The sequence below is a fragment of the Aspergillus brasiliensis genome, assembly GCF_001889945.1.
Source record: "Aspergillus brasiliensis CBS 101740 unplaced genomic scaffold ASPBRscaffold_1, whole genome shotgun sequence".
NCBI classification, from domain to species: domain Eukaryota; kingdom Fungi; phylum Ascomycota; class Eurotiomycetes; order Eurotiales; family Aspergillaceae; genus Aspergillus; species Aspergillus brasiliensis.
Window position 1 is genome coordinate 821,198 of NW_027137442.1, and position 17,331 is coordinate 838,528.

Genomic DNA, 17,331 nt, shown 5'->3' on the forward strand with positions numbered 1-17,331 from the left:
GTTCAATTGAGCAGCTTGGCTCTCAGCTTCACGTAGACGGGCCCGAGCTGCCTTCAGCTCATCTTGAGCCTTGGACAGGTCCGATGCTAGCTTCTCCTTTGCCTCCACGGCTTCTTGCTTTTTGCTTTCCGAGTATCGCAGATCAGATTGGGCGACCGTCAGTTTCTCCTCGCTCTTCAGACGGCTGTCCGTCTCCTGTCTGATCTTCTGGTTGAGGGACTTCACTTCCGCATCTCTCTCTGATATGGTGGACTTAAGCGACTTCAACTCCGCACGCAACTCGTCGTGCTGTCCCTCCAGATTTCTCAAGTCGGCTGTCTTGCTGTTCAAAGACTCCTTAGTGGACTTTAGCTCCGAGGCCTCGGCCCGCAACTTCTTCACTTCCGGTTGCAGTTTCTGGAGTGTCTCCCGCAGTTCTGTCATGTCCTTGAACCGCGTGGCAGCCAATTGCTGGGCAGCAGAAAGCTCAGTCTCTAGGGTAGTAGACTTGACCTTGAGACTCTCATATTCGTCTTTCAGGTCATTGTGTGCCTTCTCGGTATCAACTTTGCTAGACTCAGTACTCGTCCGCAAATCAGTTAGCTCCTTCTCCAGCTTGGCGATGGTTTCCTCCAGAGCACTCTTCTGCGCAGTAAGCTCCTTCACCTTATCCTTGGCTTCAACATGGTCTTGACCGATGTTCAGCAAGTCATCGCGTAAAGTTTCGATCTCCTCTTTCAAATCTTCCTCTCCCTTGATCTTTGAGCAGAGACGGTCAATGGTAGCATCCTTCTCAGCCAGTTGTGTTTTGAGCGATTCGATGTTCTGCTCCAGCTCGGTGAGCTTCAAGGCTGCTTGATCATCTGGCTCTTCTGCTTCTGGCTTCTCCTCAGGAGCAGCAGCTTCAGCTACCTTGTTAGCCTCCTCGTTCGCCTTACCTCCCTTCTTCTTCTTCTTGTTTTTCTTCTTACCGCCCCCAGCACCACCTGCAGGGTTTGCTGCTGGTGCAGTAGGTCCGGCGGAGACTTCTTTCACTGCTGCTGTTTGCGGTGGAGGAGCCAGGCTCTCGCGAAGTTCATCGAATGCTGCTTCCTTGCCATTTGCAAGTTGGTCTTTGGTCTGTCTCCACTTCTCGTTGTCTTTGAGATTAACATCCAGGAAGTCGACGACGTTCTGTAGTTTGCCCATATCTTCGGTCTTCTGTCCCATTTCCTTCTTGAGACTGGTAAATGTTTCTTCCGTCTCCTTGAGCTGGGACCTAAGGCTGTCAACCAGTCCTTGTAGAACCCCCAAACGCCTGTCATTGGCCTCCTTCTCTTGATTCAGCTGTTCCAATTTTGACTCGATCTCTGCTTGCTGATCAGCGCTCTTTGCTTGAGCAGACTGAGCCTGGAGTTGTTCGATAGCATCGGTCTTTTGCTTGAGCTCGGATTTCAAGTTTTCGATCTCGTAACTCGTCTTCGACACGGCGTCTTCTGATTCCTTAAGCTTGGCTTTGAGCTCACCAACCTCCTCTTGCTTAGAGGTTTTCAGCTTCTCCAACTCCGCATCCTGTTTGTCCTTAGTGTCGCGCAACTCAACAAGCTCCCGTGTAGCGGATTCCAGGTTATGGACCATGCCTTCCGTGGACTCGCGGGCTACTGACAGGTCGCGCTTAAGCGATTCGGCTTGGGACTTAAGAGTGTCGATCTCCTCCTGCTTCTCCTTCAACTCCGACTCCAACCGCGGAATTTCGCTGTCAAACGAGAAGAACTCTTCGCTATCACCCCCGGACTCCTTCTGAGAGGTCTCGGCAGTATCCTTGGCGCTAGACGTAGTGGACGCCTTTCCTGACTTCGCAGCACTATTGGATGTAGATTCGTTGGTAGCAGCGCTTTCAGCAGTAGACCCCTCGTCTTTCTTGGCTTGAGATTTGCTGTCCTCCTTGAGTTTTGTAACTTCATCCCAGGCGGCCTTGGTGGATTTCTGGGACTCTTCCAACTTTTTCTTGTAGTCGTCCCGCTCGGCTGTCACACGTTTCAGTTCCTCAGTGACCAACTCACCTTTCAACGAAATCTGATTCAAATACTCCGTCAGAGCTTTCGGTTCGCTGATCGATGTCAGGGGAGTGTTCTCTCGCAGGGCAGCTTCGAATGGTTCGATCGACAGGACGCGCGAATGGGCCATGCGGTACGCTTTCAGGAGATCTAGAGTATGGCGATAAGTTAACGGATGGCCGGGCTGTGGTTGCAGAGCGCTCATTACCTTGATAGCGGCTTTCGAGTTTACCCAACCTTCGCAGTTTCACCCGAATCTCTGGCGGCAGCTCAGACGACGACTGATTCGTCTCGTTTACGGGCTGAGCCTCCGGTTTCTTGGTTGCGGACTCCTCAGAAGATGTCTTCCCCTCCCCGGCATTTTCCTCCGGGGCAGCTTCGGAGCCACCCGCCGACTCCAAACGCGGAGTGGCCGATCTGCTGGAACCTTCATCATCTCCGATGGCGAACTCCTGTTCGAACTCGTTGGGGTCAGGACCACGGACAGGGGTACCGGTGTTACGCCGAGGACGAGAGGCCCGCCTAGTCGGAGATAGGTTGCGACCCGTGGGATGACGAGCGGAGTTGGAGCGCGATAGTGAAGTTTGGGCGGACCTTTGGCGAGCTTGTTCTTCTGCAATCCGCGAATCGATTGCGTCGCGCAAGCGCTATATTAGGAACAGGGCGGGATCAGCCACAGCACTGGCACGAGCACAATATGGGCACGGGGAATTGCGAAACGGGTAAATAGGCGGCCACCTACCTGAAACATGACCGTGGCGGGCCTGTGAGCCAAGGCCACAGCAAAACTGATGAACGAGAGACAGAAGAAGAGAAGTCGGCAGAAGGTGAGAACAAGTAGAAGCAAGCGATAGGCAGGAAAGAAGGGGAGCATGAAATCCGGCGGCAGCGACTAGTTACAGCTCACCCACGGGGCTTCGGTTGGCAGTTGGGCGGCCAGCACGGGGCAGAAAGCGGGTGGCCCGCCGAGTGTGTTGGATGCTTCGTTCCTGGGGGCGGTGAGCAAAGCATTATCTACACTAATCTATTCAGTTGTCTACTAACTAACTAGCTATTCTCAGTTCATGTACCCGTTCCCAGGGTGTTTGCTTATCCCTTTTACATCTACTTGACTATGTTGATATTGAACTATATATTCATGAAAGTCACACCACATATACAAGCTGTGAGGTACTAACTGGACCCGTTGTGTTAAGCTATATATAGATAAAGAAGCGGGTCTCTTGGACGATAGCAATGACTTTAGTGCAGAGGCACCCTCGGTGACAGCATATTGAGCGAAAGGGATGAAAAGGAGAACTTTTAGAGGACTCTATCAGAAAGAAGATCGATTCAGGACTGGTGAGATGACCTGCAAATACACTAGTACATCATCTAGGAGAGTATTTAAGTAGTTGTATTGCGTGGACAGGGTTTTAAGTTCTCGTAGTACTACTAGTATTACTATCGCTTCAATTATATATTATCAGATCCCAAGTCTTGCGGCACTACTAGTAGCCAGCATACTAGTACCGGGAAGTTAAGCCCCCTTCAGGCTGAGCTCAACTACATAAAAACATCAAGATTTGCGAATATTAGATAAATAGAACCCAGAGTATTACTTCAGTCTCTTACAAAAACCCACGGGAATTTGAATCTCTGCAGAAGACTGCATTTGACAACTGTATTCTCCGATAATGTTGCATTAAACGTATAATACAATGCCTGAATACTACTGCTATTATAACCTTGGTAATGAATGTCAATATAGTTCAATTGATATCATACCGAAAAAAAGCAAAGAAAGTAAAAACAGAAAGAAAAATAGAATAATTGATAATTGATAATGATTCTAATCTACTATCTAAAGTTTACCGCCCGGGTTTTTTCCTGCCCGAGTCTCCGCACCCAAAGAATCCGCCCTTTTGAGCTCCTGCGTCTTGACAACCAGCCACAAGCATTCCTGGGTGCACGTTCTCCCCTGCTTGGATGATGCTGGCTACGAGCTTGCCTGCTGTCTGCCCACCATCTCGTTGCATCCAGCCGTGACGCCGGAATTTGAATCTGAATGTGATTAAAACGAGCGCAAAAAGAGACGAACCAAGGACGAGTTGGGGGGTCCGGTGCTGCCTTGATTTCTTGGAATCACTAGTCGGCCGTGTCTTAGCGTCTGGTCTCCATCGAGCTCATGGAAGCTCAGGGAATCATGGCCACCGGTGACGGCATTATCGCTGCACCACCCTCGCTTGAATCTTCAAGCCTGGACCCTCTCCATGTGCCTGCATCCTCTTCGATCGCCGCAGGATCCCTCGCAACCTCAATCCCCGCCTTAACCGCCAGCTTCTCCGTGGTGTCCGGCTTCTCTTCGCATCTCCCTCCCCCGCCAATAACCCCTCCAGCACCTTCAACCATGGTGGGGTGGATCGGCTGGATCTTTTCCTTCATTTTCCAGGTCATTCCAAGTGTTCTATACTGGATTGTTACCTTTACGACTATCACGCTGCCCACATGGCTGTTTACGCTCTTTTCCATGAGCCTCACCTTCACCATGAACTTTACGACCTTGTGAGTAACGCACCCTGATGTTCCAGGCTGTAATCATTGCCATTGGCAATTCCAGTTGAGTCTCTAGTGCCGTTATATGCTGACAATGGCGGTTCCTGTTGATAGACTCTTGATCGCGCTGGCCGTGGTCTCAACCATCAGTTGGTTCATCCGCTATCGTTTCCTGAACATGTACAGTCGTCTGCCTCCAGAGCCGCAGCGCAAGGAACCCCAGCTCGATCTCTTCCCCGACGTTCCGGACAGTGACACGAAACCGGGGTTGGCAAACTATCTGGATGAATTTCTAAGCGCCATCAAAGTCTTCGGCTACCTCGAGCGGCCTGTATTCCACGAATTGACCCGTACCATGCAGACAAGGAAGTTGATCGCGGGAGAAACGCTCCTGCTGGAGGAAGAGAAAGGCTTTTGCTTGGTCGTTGATGGCTTGGTCCAAATCTTCGTCAAGTCCATGCGCGACAGGAAGTCGGGCACAGACGAAGACCTGAACCGCATGGCAGGTGAATCTTCTGACGAAGATGATCATCGAATGGACGGAAGGCAAGGATACCAGCTGCTTACCGAGGTGAAGAATGGAGCTTCGATGTCCTCGCTGTTTTCCATCTTGTCGCTGTTCACCGAGGATGTCCAATTGCGGTATGCGGATAGCTCAGCCTCCAGCGCTTCTAGTACAGGCCCTGGTCCTGCCATTGGCCCTGACTCATTTCCGACGAGCCCTCGGGGAATGGTCGACTCTCCGCTTGAATATCAAGGGGATCGTCTTGACCCGGCTTCTCACAGGAACAGCACGGCCGAAGACCTGCCAGCTGTGCCGCCACTAAATCTGGGGGAAAGCCAAGTTCCACCGGCCCATTCTGCTGGCTCTGACAGCAGAAAGTATCCAGGCAAAACGCGTAGGAAATCGGTGCATCCAGATATCGTTGCACGAGCGATGGTAGACACGACAATTGCAATCATCCCCGCAAGCGCTTTCCGCCGCTTGACCCGAGTGTACCCAAAAGCGACTGCCCATATCGTCCAAGTTATCCTTACGCGCCTACAGAGAGTCACCTTCGCTACCGCGCACTCCTATTTGGGATTGAACAATGAGGTGCTGGGAATAGAGAAGCAGATGACGAAATTCACAACGTACGATTTGCCAAATGAGCTGCGCGGGTCAGCACTTGACCGTCTCAAGGACAAATTTATCAAGGAGCGAGATCGCCTAGGTCCGGAGGAAGTTACCAAAGGGATCGCGTTGCATAACCCATATGGAGGGCGAAGACCCCGGTCGAGTAGCTTTCGAAGGAAGGAAGCCGCTCTTCAGGCAAAGATGGCCGTCTCCAAACGCCCAGTCTCCATGGTTGCTCATGACAGTGCGCTGAGTGACCGAGAAAATTCTGGTGTGAGTCCCGGAGATCTTCTATCTACCATTCAGCTTTCGCGCTTCGGCCCGAGATACGAGCACCTTGCTCCCCGGTTACTGAGTCCTCTTACGGAGAAAGAACACTCCCCCCTACGGTCCCCATCTCCAATGATTCCGGGGCGCGCATCTCCCTTTCACCGGAAAGATTCTGTGGATGAGGACGCGCTCTTCCGGGAATCGATCCTGGAGTGTATCATGAAAGGCATCGGCTTGACGGGAAGCACCAATAACTTCTTGCGTAAAAGCAGTCACCCTTCAGGCGACGTTTCCCCGAAGCTTCTTTCGTATGATTCCCGTCGCCAGAAAGCCGTATTCAGCAACAATGCGTTTGGGTTTATCGATCCTTACGAAGGCTCTGCGGATGGTGAGAGTGAATCTATGATGTCCATGTCTGTTACCAGTGCCGGTGGCACCTCTCCTATTGTCAATCTGAGGGAAGAGCTCCGAAATGACATTGAAATTGTCTACTTCCCTCAGGGCTCCGTTCTTGTTGAGCAAGGCGAGCGCCATCCGGGTTTGTACTACGTTGTTGATGGTTTTCTTGATGTTGGTATTCCCGTCGACGATAAAGAGGAAGACCTTGTGGGAGCCTCCAGACCGGCTCAAGAGGAACTCTTCCCTATGCTAAGACGCACTAACACGAGTTCCTCTCGTGCATCGGGCTCGGCAGCGGCAGCAAACGACCCTAGGCGGAAGAAGCAGTCCCGAAGGTCACTCTATCTTATCAAACCTGGCGGAATCCAAGGCTATGTGGGCGCTGTCGCATCATACCGCTCGTATACGGATGTGGTTGCGAAGACAGACGTATACGTAGGATTCCTTCCGCGGGCGTCTCTGGAAAGAATAGCGGAGCGGTACCCCTTGGCCCTGTTGACTTTGGCAAAGCGGCTAACAAGCCTGCTCCCACGGTTACTTCTCCATATCGACTTCGCCCTGGAATGGGTGCAAGTAAGTGCTGGCCAGGTAATCTATCACCAGGGCGACGAGAGCGATGCAATTTACCTTGCCTTGAATGGACGTTTGCGGTCTGTACATGAAGGTCCGAATGGCAAGATGACCGTCGTCGGTGAATACGGCCAGGGAGAAAGCGTGGGTGAACTGGAAGTGATGACCGAATCGACCCGCCCGGCGACTCTCCATGCCATCCGCGATACTGAACTCGCCAAGTTTCCCCGAACTCTTTTCAACAGCCTCGCCCAGGAACATCCGGGAATCACCATTCAGGTCTCTAAACTCATAGCCCAACGGATGCGGGACCTTGTTGAGACTCCGGTTGCCGAGAAGGGAAGTGAACCTGGTGCTTCTGGCACAGTGAAGACAGCAAAGTCGGTTCTCAATCTTCGTACTGTTGGCATTCTTCCTGTAACGGCAGGAGTTCCCGTCGTTGAATTTGGCAACAGGCTGCTACAGGCGCTTCACCAGATTGGGGTGACCAACGGCGCCACGTCCCTCAATCAAGCGGCTATTCTGAACCACTTGGGCAGACATGCCTTCAGTAAGATGGGAAAACTCAAGTTATCACAGTATCTGGCGGATCTGGAGGAGAAGTACGGCATGGTGCTCTATATTGCGGATACGACCGTGAACTCTCCGTGGACACAAACATGTATTACACAGGCTGATTGCATCCTGCTGGTTGGCCTTGCCGAGTCCACGCCTAGTATTGGTGAATACGAGAGGTTTCTGCTTGGGATGAAAACGACCGCTCGGAAAGAATTGGTTCTGTTGCACGGGGAGCGGTACTGCCCTCCGGGGCTTACCCGCCAGTGGCTGAAGAATCGAGTCTGGATCAATGGAGGACATCATCATATACAGATGGCCTTCCGACTGACGGCTGAACCCTCTCATCCCCAGACCAAACGCTTTGGAACCGTCTTAAAGCAGAGAGTTCAGGTCATCCAGGCTGAAATTCAGAAGTACACCTCGCGCCGTATCCGCCAGTCGCCGCTATACTCTGCACAGACACCATTCAAGGGTGACTTCCATCGCTTGGCGCGTCGGCTCTGTGGCCGGTCGGTTGGGCTTGTGCTTGGTGGCGGAGGTGCCAGAGGTATTGCCCAAGTCGGTGTCATCAAGGCTCTAGAAGAAGCAGGCATTCCCATCGATATCATTGGCGGCACTTCGATTGGTTCTTTCATAGGAGCTCTGTATGCACGGGATGCTGACGTTGTGCCCATGTATGGCCGTGCAAAGAAGTTTGCCGGCCGTATGGGTAGTATTTGGCGATTCGCTCTTGACCTGACGTACCCTACTGTCTCCTATACCACTGGGCATGAGTTCAATCGTGGCATCTTCAAGACCTTCGGGGATAGCCAGATTGAAGACTTCTGGCTGGAGTTCTACTGCAACACCACCAACATTAGCCGATCGCGTGCCGAATATCACTCTTCCGGCTACACCTGGCGGTACGTACGTGCATCCATGTCACTGGCTGGCCTGATCCCGCCGATCTGCGACGAAGGCAGCATGCTCCTTGATGGTGGCTACATCGACAATCTTACGGTCGACCACATGAAAGGGCTGGGTGCTGATGTGATCTTCGCGGTGGACGTGGGTTCGATTGACGACAACACCCCACAAGGCTATGGCGACTCCCTGTCTGGGTTTTGGGCAGTGGTGAACCGCTGGAATCCGTTCAGCTCGTGTCCCAACCCGCCTACGCTGTCCGAAATTCAAGCGCGCTTGGCATATGTGTCCTCGATCGAGAACCTCGAACGTGCCAAAAACACACCCGGGTGCCTGTACATGCGCCCGCCCATTGATCCATACGGGACCCTGGACTTTGCCAAGTTTGACGAGATCTACCAGGTGGGATATGCGTACGGCAAGAATTACCTGGACAAGCTCAGGCGGGAGGGATCACTTCCTCTTCCCGAAGAGACCGAGGAGAAGAAGAAGCTCCAGCGGACCCTGGCGCCCCGTCGCGCGAGTATCTGATGTTCCTGTCCGTCATGCGATGCTATTTGTATGATATGCGACCGAGCCGGAAGGGTGGGATAGTTCTATTTTCCCAGTGTTACTTTACTCTGTTCTCCCGGATTTTCAGCGGTGATCTTCTGCTTTATACCCGAGACTATCTCCCTTTGCTGAGCTTATGGTTTGCATCTCATCTTGCATGTGCATGTCCCTCGGCAAATCATGATAGACATCAGTGTAGATAGATACATAAATCTAGACGTGTATAACCGAGCATTTCATTTATTTCCCGCGCTCGTCCCCATCGATAATCTAAATAGTTGGCCCCAGCACTGGGGAGTGGTTCCCGTCCCCAGTTTTCCCATCGGAATGATTCGCGGCCCCCAGAGTCTAGACCTTCGCCATACGCAAGGCTAGATCCGGGACCCAGCGGAATCCCTTCTGTTGCTTAGTCGAGTTATAGTTTTCTTCTTCTCGTCGGTCAACAACTTCTTTCCCTGTCAATCCAGCGATCGCTCTCCACTTTATCTGCTGCTGAAAAGCTGTTAGTGAATTGTGTGTGGGTGAGGTTTTGTTTGTTGATAACTGGATTGAGTGGCTGTCAGCTTTCCTTCCCCCTCCCTCTCCGTCCCCTCCTCGGCTGTTCGTGACACGCGGCTTTGCTGCAAATCCCCTCGTATCGGACCTCGCCAGGTTTCGTCCGACGATCATCAACATCAGCATCATTATCATCGTTCTTGAATCATTATTCTTACAACACTTCTATCTGTAAAATTAATCCCATCCGCTATCCGCCGGAGACTTATCATCCTGACAGAGCTGGGTGTTCTCTGCAATGCGCGTGTGGTCTTGCTGACCAACAAAGCCACCTTCTCAAAGCCCGATGCTGCAGGGTTTCCAAACTTTAATACGAGAACCATCATGCGAGGCTGAGCGTGTTCATCAATTTCCCATTTACTTCCGCCTCAACGGCCGCGAAGAGAGATCAATTCAAGGACTGCAGCGTCATCGAAGTTAGATAATCTCTCCTTGACTGGATTCACACAAAATGGTCCAATCGCTTGGTCTGCCCATGTGCTCGAGGCGTCTGTGTACGTGGTGGTCTGCCATGTTTTGCTTCGGGCTCCTGGCTCTATTGTACATCAGACTGTTGAGGGATGATCTCATCTTGGTACTGAGTGCGTTCCCATCTCCAAGCCCGCCAATTGAACTAGTCAACCTCGCTAACGCCATGCAGGCCGCGTCGAGAAACATCCGGCGAGGCGCAAACCGAACGCACTGGTTCTGGCGAAGACCAGCTCTGAGGATGTTTCCTGGGCTTACGCTCTCAAGCCCCAGTAAGTGCTCCCGAACCAGTTCTTCCCGATCGGTCTATCATCACGGCATGCTTACCAGTTGGAAAGATGGAAACCCTACATCTACACCTCCGACAAAGAGCCTGGATACCGCTCTATCCCGGCCAACAAGGCCCGCGAAGGCATGGCATACCTGACGCACATCATTGAACACTACGACTACCTTGCGGATGTTACAGCTTTCATGCATGCCTCCGCCACTCAGTGGCATAACGATGTGGGTGATATGGCTTCGTCCTCCCTACTTCAGAAGCTCAGTCTGGACGCCGTGGAGAAGGCTGGGTATGCGAATCTTCGCTGTGAGCACCGTCCAGGATGTCCCGTGGCCGTGCGGCCCTTTGATCCAGCCATGGAGTCGAATCATAACGTGGTGTATCGCAACTTCACCTCGATCTACATGGATATGTTCTCCGTGCAGCGGGAGCAAGTCCCTACCGAGATCGGTGGGGTCTGTTGTGGCCAGTTTGTGCTCACAAGGGACCGGATCCGGAAACGGCCACGAGATGACTATGTGAGAATGCGCGATTGGGCTCTGGCGACCGATATGGATACTTTTGCGGCGGGGTCGGTCTTCGAGATGCTGTGGCATATCATCTTTCTTGAGCAGCCAGTTTCGTATGTGATGCGATCTTTAACACTTGCATGCTGGGAGAAAAGTACTGACTCTATACATCAGATGCCCCGATGTTCAACAGTGTTACTGTGAGCTTTACAATTTATGCCCGGAAATCGATTCTGGCTCTTGAGTCATGGCATTAGGGTTTTTGGTGGGCTGAAACTCTGGCCTAAGCCAAGTAAGGTCTTATGGCTTCTCCTGGTGCTACCATCAGTGCTGGGTTGGCGTACATCTGCGTGTGAGACTGATGCGGCTGATTCACCAGCAGCCAGTGTGATATCACTATGCACAGCCTCGCAGGATTCAGGACGCCCTGACCGCTCCGCACAGCCTCTCGCTCCTGCATTATGTCAGCTCGCCGACCTCGCCATACACGGCTTCTTAGTCTGCATCGTCTGGGCAAGCTTATAGATAGATGGTCGACGGAGACAATGTCTATTCAGGTAGTTTTCCCTTGGTTCGTGTGTGAGCTAAGACTGCCGGCTGATCGTCATCGGCCACCCACTGCCCGTCCGCCCGGCCTCGTATTAGCAGTAGCTTGTGCTTATGGGGGGGCCTGAGGGCTAGCAAAGGAACGTTGGCTGAATTTGGACACTGTGATGATCGCTGCGAACAAGGCTCCCACAATGAAAGCGATGCAGCATAGTCAGGGATACCGGTATGTCTCAGATGAAGCTCGACGGGCGAGACTTTTTCAGGCCGTCAATTGAGGGAGAATCTGGAGGGGCAGAGAGAGGGAGATAGTATGGTTCTGGTTAATGAGAAAGAGTTGCATGCGGAGGAAGGAATGTAACTATGCGGAGTTACAGTCGGGGAAGGCGTATGGGGGAGAGGATCCGAGACTGAGTTCTATGTCTGTCCATGCCTTCTGAGACAGATCATATCTCCCGGGATGGGCGTCTCCCTTGATAAAATGGCACATTCCCCTTTTCTTTTCTCGCCGATCTCCGCGAATCGACTCACTCAGTGCACACCGCTACCCCCTTACATCTTACCAATTTTCCCCCACGAAAACCGGCCAAGCACATTGCACCAGTCCTTGGTATGCCCCTTGGACCTCTTTACCACAGTCTTGTCCCACCTTTACGATTCACCCCATGGCCCCTCCGGTCATATTAACGGCGGCAGTCTTGTTGTCGCTGCCTTACCAACTCGCAGCGCTGCAGCCGAACCCTGGGAACATCTCCACCCCCGCAACAGCCAACGATGGCACGCTGCCTAGATCTCTTGAATCCTGTCTAGGCGCCACTGGTGCTTCCGTTGTGTATACCACGGACGCTGGGTACTCGAATCTCACCGTGGCAGACAACAGCAACTACCACCCTCATCCACAAGTTGTTGTCATTCCCAATTCAACGGAGCAAGTTGCTGCTACGGTTCGCTGCGTGTCAGCCGAGCAGGGCCGGGTCACTCTCACGACCCGTGGTGGTGGCCATAGCTATGCTGCGTACGGTCTTTCCGGACAGGTCGTCATTGACTCCAGCCAGATGACCGAGATCGCCCTGAATGAGAGCACACAGGAGGTTACCGTGCAGATGGGTCAGAAGCTTGGCCCGCTAGCTCTGGCCATGGGTCGCGCGGGATTTGCTTTACCTCATGGCACTTGTCCGGGGGTGGGGGTAGCTGGACACAGTCTGGGAGGCGGCTGGGGGTTTACCTCTCGTGAGTGGGGATGGCTAGTAGACAGGAGTAAGTTGAATGATTTGTCCGAGTTCTCATCCGAATGTCTCGGCTAAACTAAGGCAAGTTGTCTCACTGGAACTTGTGGACGTGACCGGCCGCATCCGAACGATCAGCCCTAAGGCAACAAGCCCCAACATCACATCTACCGACGACAAGAACGACGGTGATCTCTGGTGGGCACTTCGCGGTGCTGGCTCCAACAATTTCGGAATTGTGACCTCGTTCACCTACCGCATGGAGCCCGCCCCGACGGCCATCGTCAACTACAACATTGGCTTCGCGACTCAGTCAGACTGTGTACAAGTCCTTCTTACCCTGCAAGAAATTGGATCCCTCCCGCCGACCTCCTCCGCCGGCTTTCCGACCTCTCTCGGCGGAGAATTGATTATAGATGGTGGCTACGAGCCTCCCAAAGCCTACTGCTCCTTCACGGGTCAATACCTCGGGGATATGGCAGCCTACAACGAAACTATCCAGCGCCTCCTTTCCCCACTCGCACGCCAATCCATCCAGCCCCTCACAACCACCAGCTCCTTCTTCACCAACTGGGTCTCCGCTCTCACCAATCTCATGGGTGACCTCGACGCCCCGTCTGTCCCACAACCCTACTACGCCAAATCTCTCGTCGATGACGGCCATCCTAACTACACCAGCACCTCCATCTCGACCATATTCTCCGTTATCCAGCCCGCCGGGCCTGATGCCTTCATATCTTTCGATCTGAATGGCCCTGATGCCACTACCACCCTGCCCCCGGATGAGTCTGTCGGACCCATGGCCTTCAACCACCGGAACAACCTCTTCATGTCGCAAATCTATGCCTGGGATTTCCCGGGCTTCACAAACGTGACAGCTCGGAAGACTGCCGTTGATAAAATTTCCGATGTCGCGGATGCAGTGCGCCAGGCTGATCCTGAGGGTGGTTGGCAAGCGTATCAGAACTATATTGATCCGTATTTGCAGGACTGGGCGGAATTGTATTATGGGGACGCGTTGGACCGGTTGAAAGAGATCAAGAAGAAGTGGGACCCATTGGATATCTTGAATTTTCCACAGGGTTTGGGACATGCTTGATGGGTGTATGTATATTATGTGTGGGTGTAGCCGGGATTGTAAGTTGTAGATGGGATTCCATGGTTGACACGACAGATGATGACACGAGTTGGATAGACACTTGAAGTAATAGATAGATAGACCACTCGATGAATAGACATAACAGACTTTGTGATAGTATAAGGTTGCATGACGTGCCTGCCCGTTCCGTTAGCTTGATATAGTTACTACATATTACTCCGTAGCAACACACTCGGGGTATAGTTTCCTACTTTACTACCAATTGATAATATCTGTTGTCAAGGACCTCAAAACCTTCAAGGCCAAGCATACACATGATAACTAGTATGCTGTTGTATACCATGGCCCTGTGAACTCGAGCATTTTGACTAGACTAGTACTAGCTAGCTTAGCTTAATCACCATTGTTGTTCATTTCATCAACTTGACTCGCAAACAAACCCTGCAACTAGAACTGAGCATCCATCATAACAGTGTGATAGTACTAGTAGAGTACTAGAAATATACTACTTATGAATGTGCTTTACACAGTGTGCCGGACTAGTAATTGAAAGAGAATAATGAGTTGGAGGTGTTAGTAGTTTACTACCCCTACTATGCTACTGCAGGACTGTGAGGTTTAACTATTTAATATGTAGTAGTAGTTATCGGAAGAGCTGAGGTGTCCATACTAACTTTTGTTACTATCAGTTCTATGCTATATATTATATATATTCACACAGTATATAGAGATGTGTAAGTTAGTGATGATAATTTATCCCAACACTGTATATACATACGTATGAATTGCTAGTGGCAGTTACCCTAAGCGTATCATCATATGGTCATTCATTAAGAAGTCGTACCGTATCTTATCACCTCAATTCCTCTGTAGCGCTGGAAATAGAATGAAAATTTGTTCATATTAAGTACAGACTATATCTTATTATGGTACTATTGATTACACATCGGATAAACCAGACGCTGCGCAGCACGGGGTAAATCCAGTAGAATAGAATAGAATCAAATCAAATCCGTAACGAAGGACATCACAAGATTATTTGTGGTAATTAGTAAAGATAGTATTAGTGACAACAAAACAACGATCCTAGTCATAACCCCGGTCCATCTATGCACATCCACACCCACCACCGACTTCTTCAGGTCGTTCACACATATTCACGTCGTACGGACATTAACGAAAGGACATTAGTATGCAGGGATATCAAAGGTATTAAACAGCAGTATAGTAGATGTCAATCAAAGACGAGTCAACTGTGGTATCATGGTCGTAGAGAGAGAGACAGAGAACGGTATCGAATAATCATCTCGCAGGAGACGGACGGCAGCATTCTCTTATGCGGGACGTAGCTGCAGACGGATGGATGGATGCACAAGACTGTATTGGCATGCGTCGTCGCCCCATCAGCCGAGATGGCAATATCTGATAGTCGAGGGAAGTCTAGACTGTGGCCACAGGCGCGTCAGCAGGGCCGCCGTGGGCGCCACCGGTGTTCTTCTCCCGGACGGGGGTGCTCTCGCGACGGTAAGCCCAGAGGGCACCGACTTCGAGGAACATGGCGAAGAAGGTGAAGATGAAGGTCAGGAAGATGAAAGCTTCGTTGGCCTTCTTCTTAGAGCAGGACAAGCCGGGGGGAGAGTTGGCGCCGCAGTTGTGCCAGTTGTAGTCTTGCGCGGCAAAGATAAAAGCCGTGAGCCAGCTGTGGTCTTGGTCAGTAACAGTACAGAAGGACATAGATGGTATTGCTTGGTTGAACGGTACATACAGGTACGAGAAGACGACATCGATGAGCAGGACAAACTTGCTCAGGGCATTGGGCATGAATGGCGAGACAAAGGCAGGCAGGAAGAAGACAACAGACATAGTCGACTAATCCATGGTTAGCTTGATAAGATCGATGTGTTTACATCCAAGGATGGAAGCATGCTTACAATGACTTCCCAATAGATGATATGCTGGCCGCGAGGTCCCTTGTGGATGAAGTATGAAGTGATACCCATCACGATGACTGCACTGGCCCACTGCATGAACCGAGTGACCAGCTGTAGTGGACGGGCCACGGTACTGGAGAACATGGCTGCGGTTGACTGGACTGAAAGTGTATAGAGATGGGAAGAAAGTAAATTAGGCGGGCAGCTGGTAGTTCTATTGGGCGAGACGCAAAGAGAAGCTCAGTTCCACTGACAGACTGGTTCGTTGGGCTCTGATGAATGGATGATGAAAAAGGGAAGGAAATGCACAGGAGGGGAGACCAGGACAAGGTTCTTTATATGTCGCCTGGCCAGCTTGAATGGATAGGACGGAAGGGCGCATGGCAGACCAAATGAGCGGGGCGTATCTTTTACGTCAGAGGATGTTGTATAATTCTTTTTTTTCTTTCTGGAGCTTGAGCCGAAAGTTTTTCTGGCCCTGTGCAGTGGCCTGTCCAGGGAAAGCTGAGCGACGCCGACGGAAGGAGGGCCAGCGTAGGCGTTTTTTTTTGCGCCTTTCCCCAGATGCGTCATAGTTTCCTCTGCATGAAGTCAGTTAGTTCCGAGCCAGGCCAGTCGTTGGGTTGTGTGATTGCACTGACCAGAGTGCCGTAGCTGTGCAGGAAGACCACATCAACAGAGGCAGACTAAGGTAGGGGACAGCGGACAGCATCGTACTGTTCCTAGGACAAGAGGGGTGCCCAACCGAGCTAGAATGCGATGGCCATCATAGCACACCAACGCAGCTGGGTCTGCATCCACAGCCGGGGCGGGTATCAGGTCCGGCATGTCTAGTGTGAGGATCTGCGCGGACCATGGACTGATGGATGGAGCCAGATGGACAGAGCCGGAACGGACCAGGCAAGGGAGGGAAGGTATTGTTGGTCAACTCATGATTGCCCGGTTGCGTGACTGGAAGGTGATTGAAGGATTGGAGGGTGGAAGACGCCCGAATTGAAGGCGTTGAAGCCAACCAAGTTCCATCGTCATGGCTTGGCGTCACGGGGGATCGCCCGGTCTGGATCTCGCCGGATTTCCTTCGGTCTTTTCCTTTCTACTTCCTCTCTCTTCTGGCTTCAATTCTACTGTTTTCCATCGCCCATTCGATATTATTCATCCCATTTGACTATCTATTCCATCATCAGAATCATCAAGATTCCTTTCAAACTGAATAACTAACTAACTACTGAAATATGATTTCACCGTGAGTCAGCACCTTACTCAGCGCCGGTCATCAAGCAGCTTCCACCAGCTTCGGCACAGACCAATGGCGACCACGCCACGTCCCAATCGTACAACCCGGCGGGATTGAACGGGTTCAATAATCAGTCAATGCACACGCCCTCGCCCTCTCTCGAGAAGCTTCGAGCTACAGCAAGACTAAATCTTCCGCCGTGCTTTACACTCTGCAGATCCTCGCATTCCGGAACGGTCGGCAGGATGAGATCATCCCTTCCCCCTCCTCGGTTTCCAGCAGTCACCTGCTCCTCCCTTTCCGTGGTTATCCATCCCTCCGTTTCTTCCTTTTCTTTCGACAGCATGGCTTGAAGTTAGTTAGGCTTCGTGACTCAACAATGGGCCTGTGATGCCGGACCCACAAGGCTGAATGGGAGCAGGAATTGGATGATCATGGAAATTTGGGTCGACACCTTCCCGTCTCTTCCGGTTGATCCACCCATTGGTATCCCGCCCTTTGCACTACTGCTATAGACGAGGACATGCACCACCACCACAGCTGTGAGCTGCAGGTTTGTCT

The 17,331-nt window shown here is 51.7% G+C and overlaps 4 protein-coding genes across 4 annotated transcripts; 3 read left to right on the plus strand and 1 right to left on the minus strand.

The window, feature by feature from the left end:
* Window positions 1-3,916: 3,916 nt before the first annotated feature.
* Window positions 3,917-9,171, plus strand: nte1 (lysophospholipase). Its single transcript, XM_067628261.1, has 2 exons — window positions 3,917-4,559; window positions 4,665-9,171. Exons 1-2 carry the CDS (start codon window positions 4,183-4,185, stop codon window positions 8,896-8,898), a joined length of 4,611 nt encoding a protein of 1,536 aa, XP_067484299.1. The 5' UTR covers window positions 3,917-4,182; the 3' UTR covers window positions 8,899-9,171.
* Window positions 9,172-9,925: 754 nt separating this feature from the next.
* Window positions 9,926-10,978, plus strand: ASPBRDRAFT_50031 (DUF3431 domain-containing protein; the record flags this gene model as incomplete). Its single annotated transcript, XM_067626470.1, has 4 exons — window positions 9,926-10,055; window positions 10,115-10,214; window positions 10,281-10,847; window positions 10,909-10,978. 4 exons carry the CDS (start codon window positions 9,926-9,928, stop codon window positions 10,976-10,978), a joined length of 867 nt encoding a protein of 288 aa, XP_067484300.1.
* Window positions 10,979-11,505: 527 nt separating this feature from the next.
* ASPBRDRAFT_224226 (FAD-binding oxidoreductase) lies at window positions 11,506-13,612 on the plus strand. Its single transcript, XM_067621987.1, has 2 exons — window positions 11,506-12,537; window positions 12,596-13,612. The coding sequence occupies exons 1-2, from the start codon at window positions 11,946-11,948 to the stop codon at window positions 13,603-13,605; spliced, it is 1,602 nt and encodes a 533-aa protein (XP_067484301.1). The 5' UTR covers window positions 11,506-11,945; the 3' UTR covers window positions 13,606-13,612.
* A 1,433-nt stretch (window positions 13,613-15,045) lies between these two features.
* On the minus strand, window positions 15,046-15,680 carry ASPBRDRAFT_24765 (uncharacterized protein; the record flags this gene model as incomplete). Its single annotated transcript, XM_067622085.1, has 3 exons — window positions 15,046-15,304; window positions 15,371-15,474; window positions 15,537-15,680. 3 exons carry the CDS (start codon window positions 15,678-15,680, stop codon window positions 15,046-15,048), a joined length of 507 nt encoding a protein of 168 aa, XP_067484302.1.
* Between the last annotated feature and the right edge of the window lie 1,651 nt (window positions 15,681-17,331).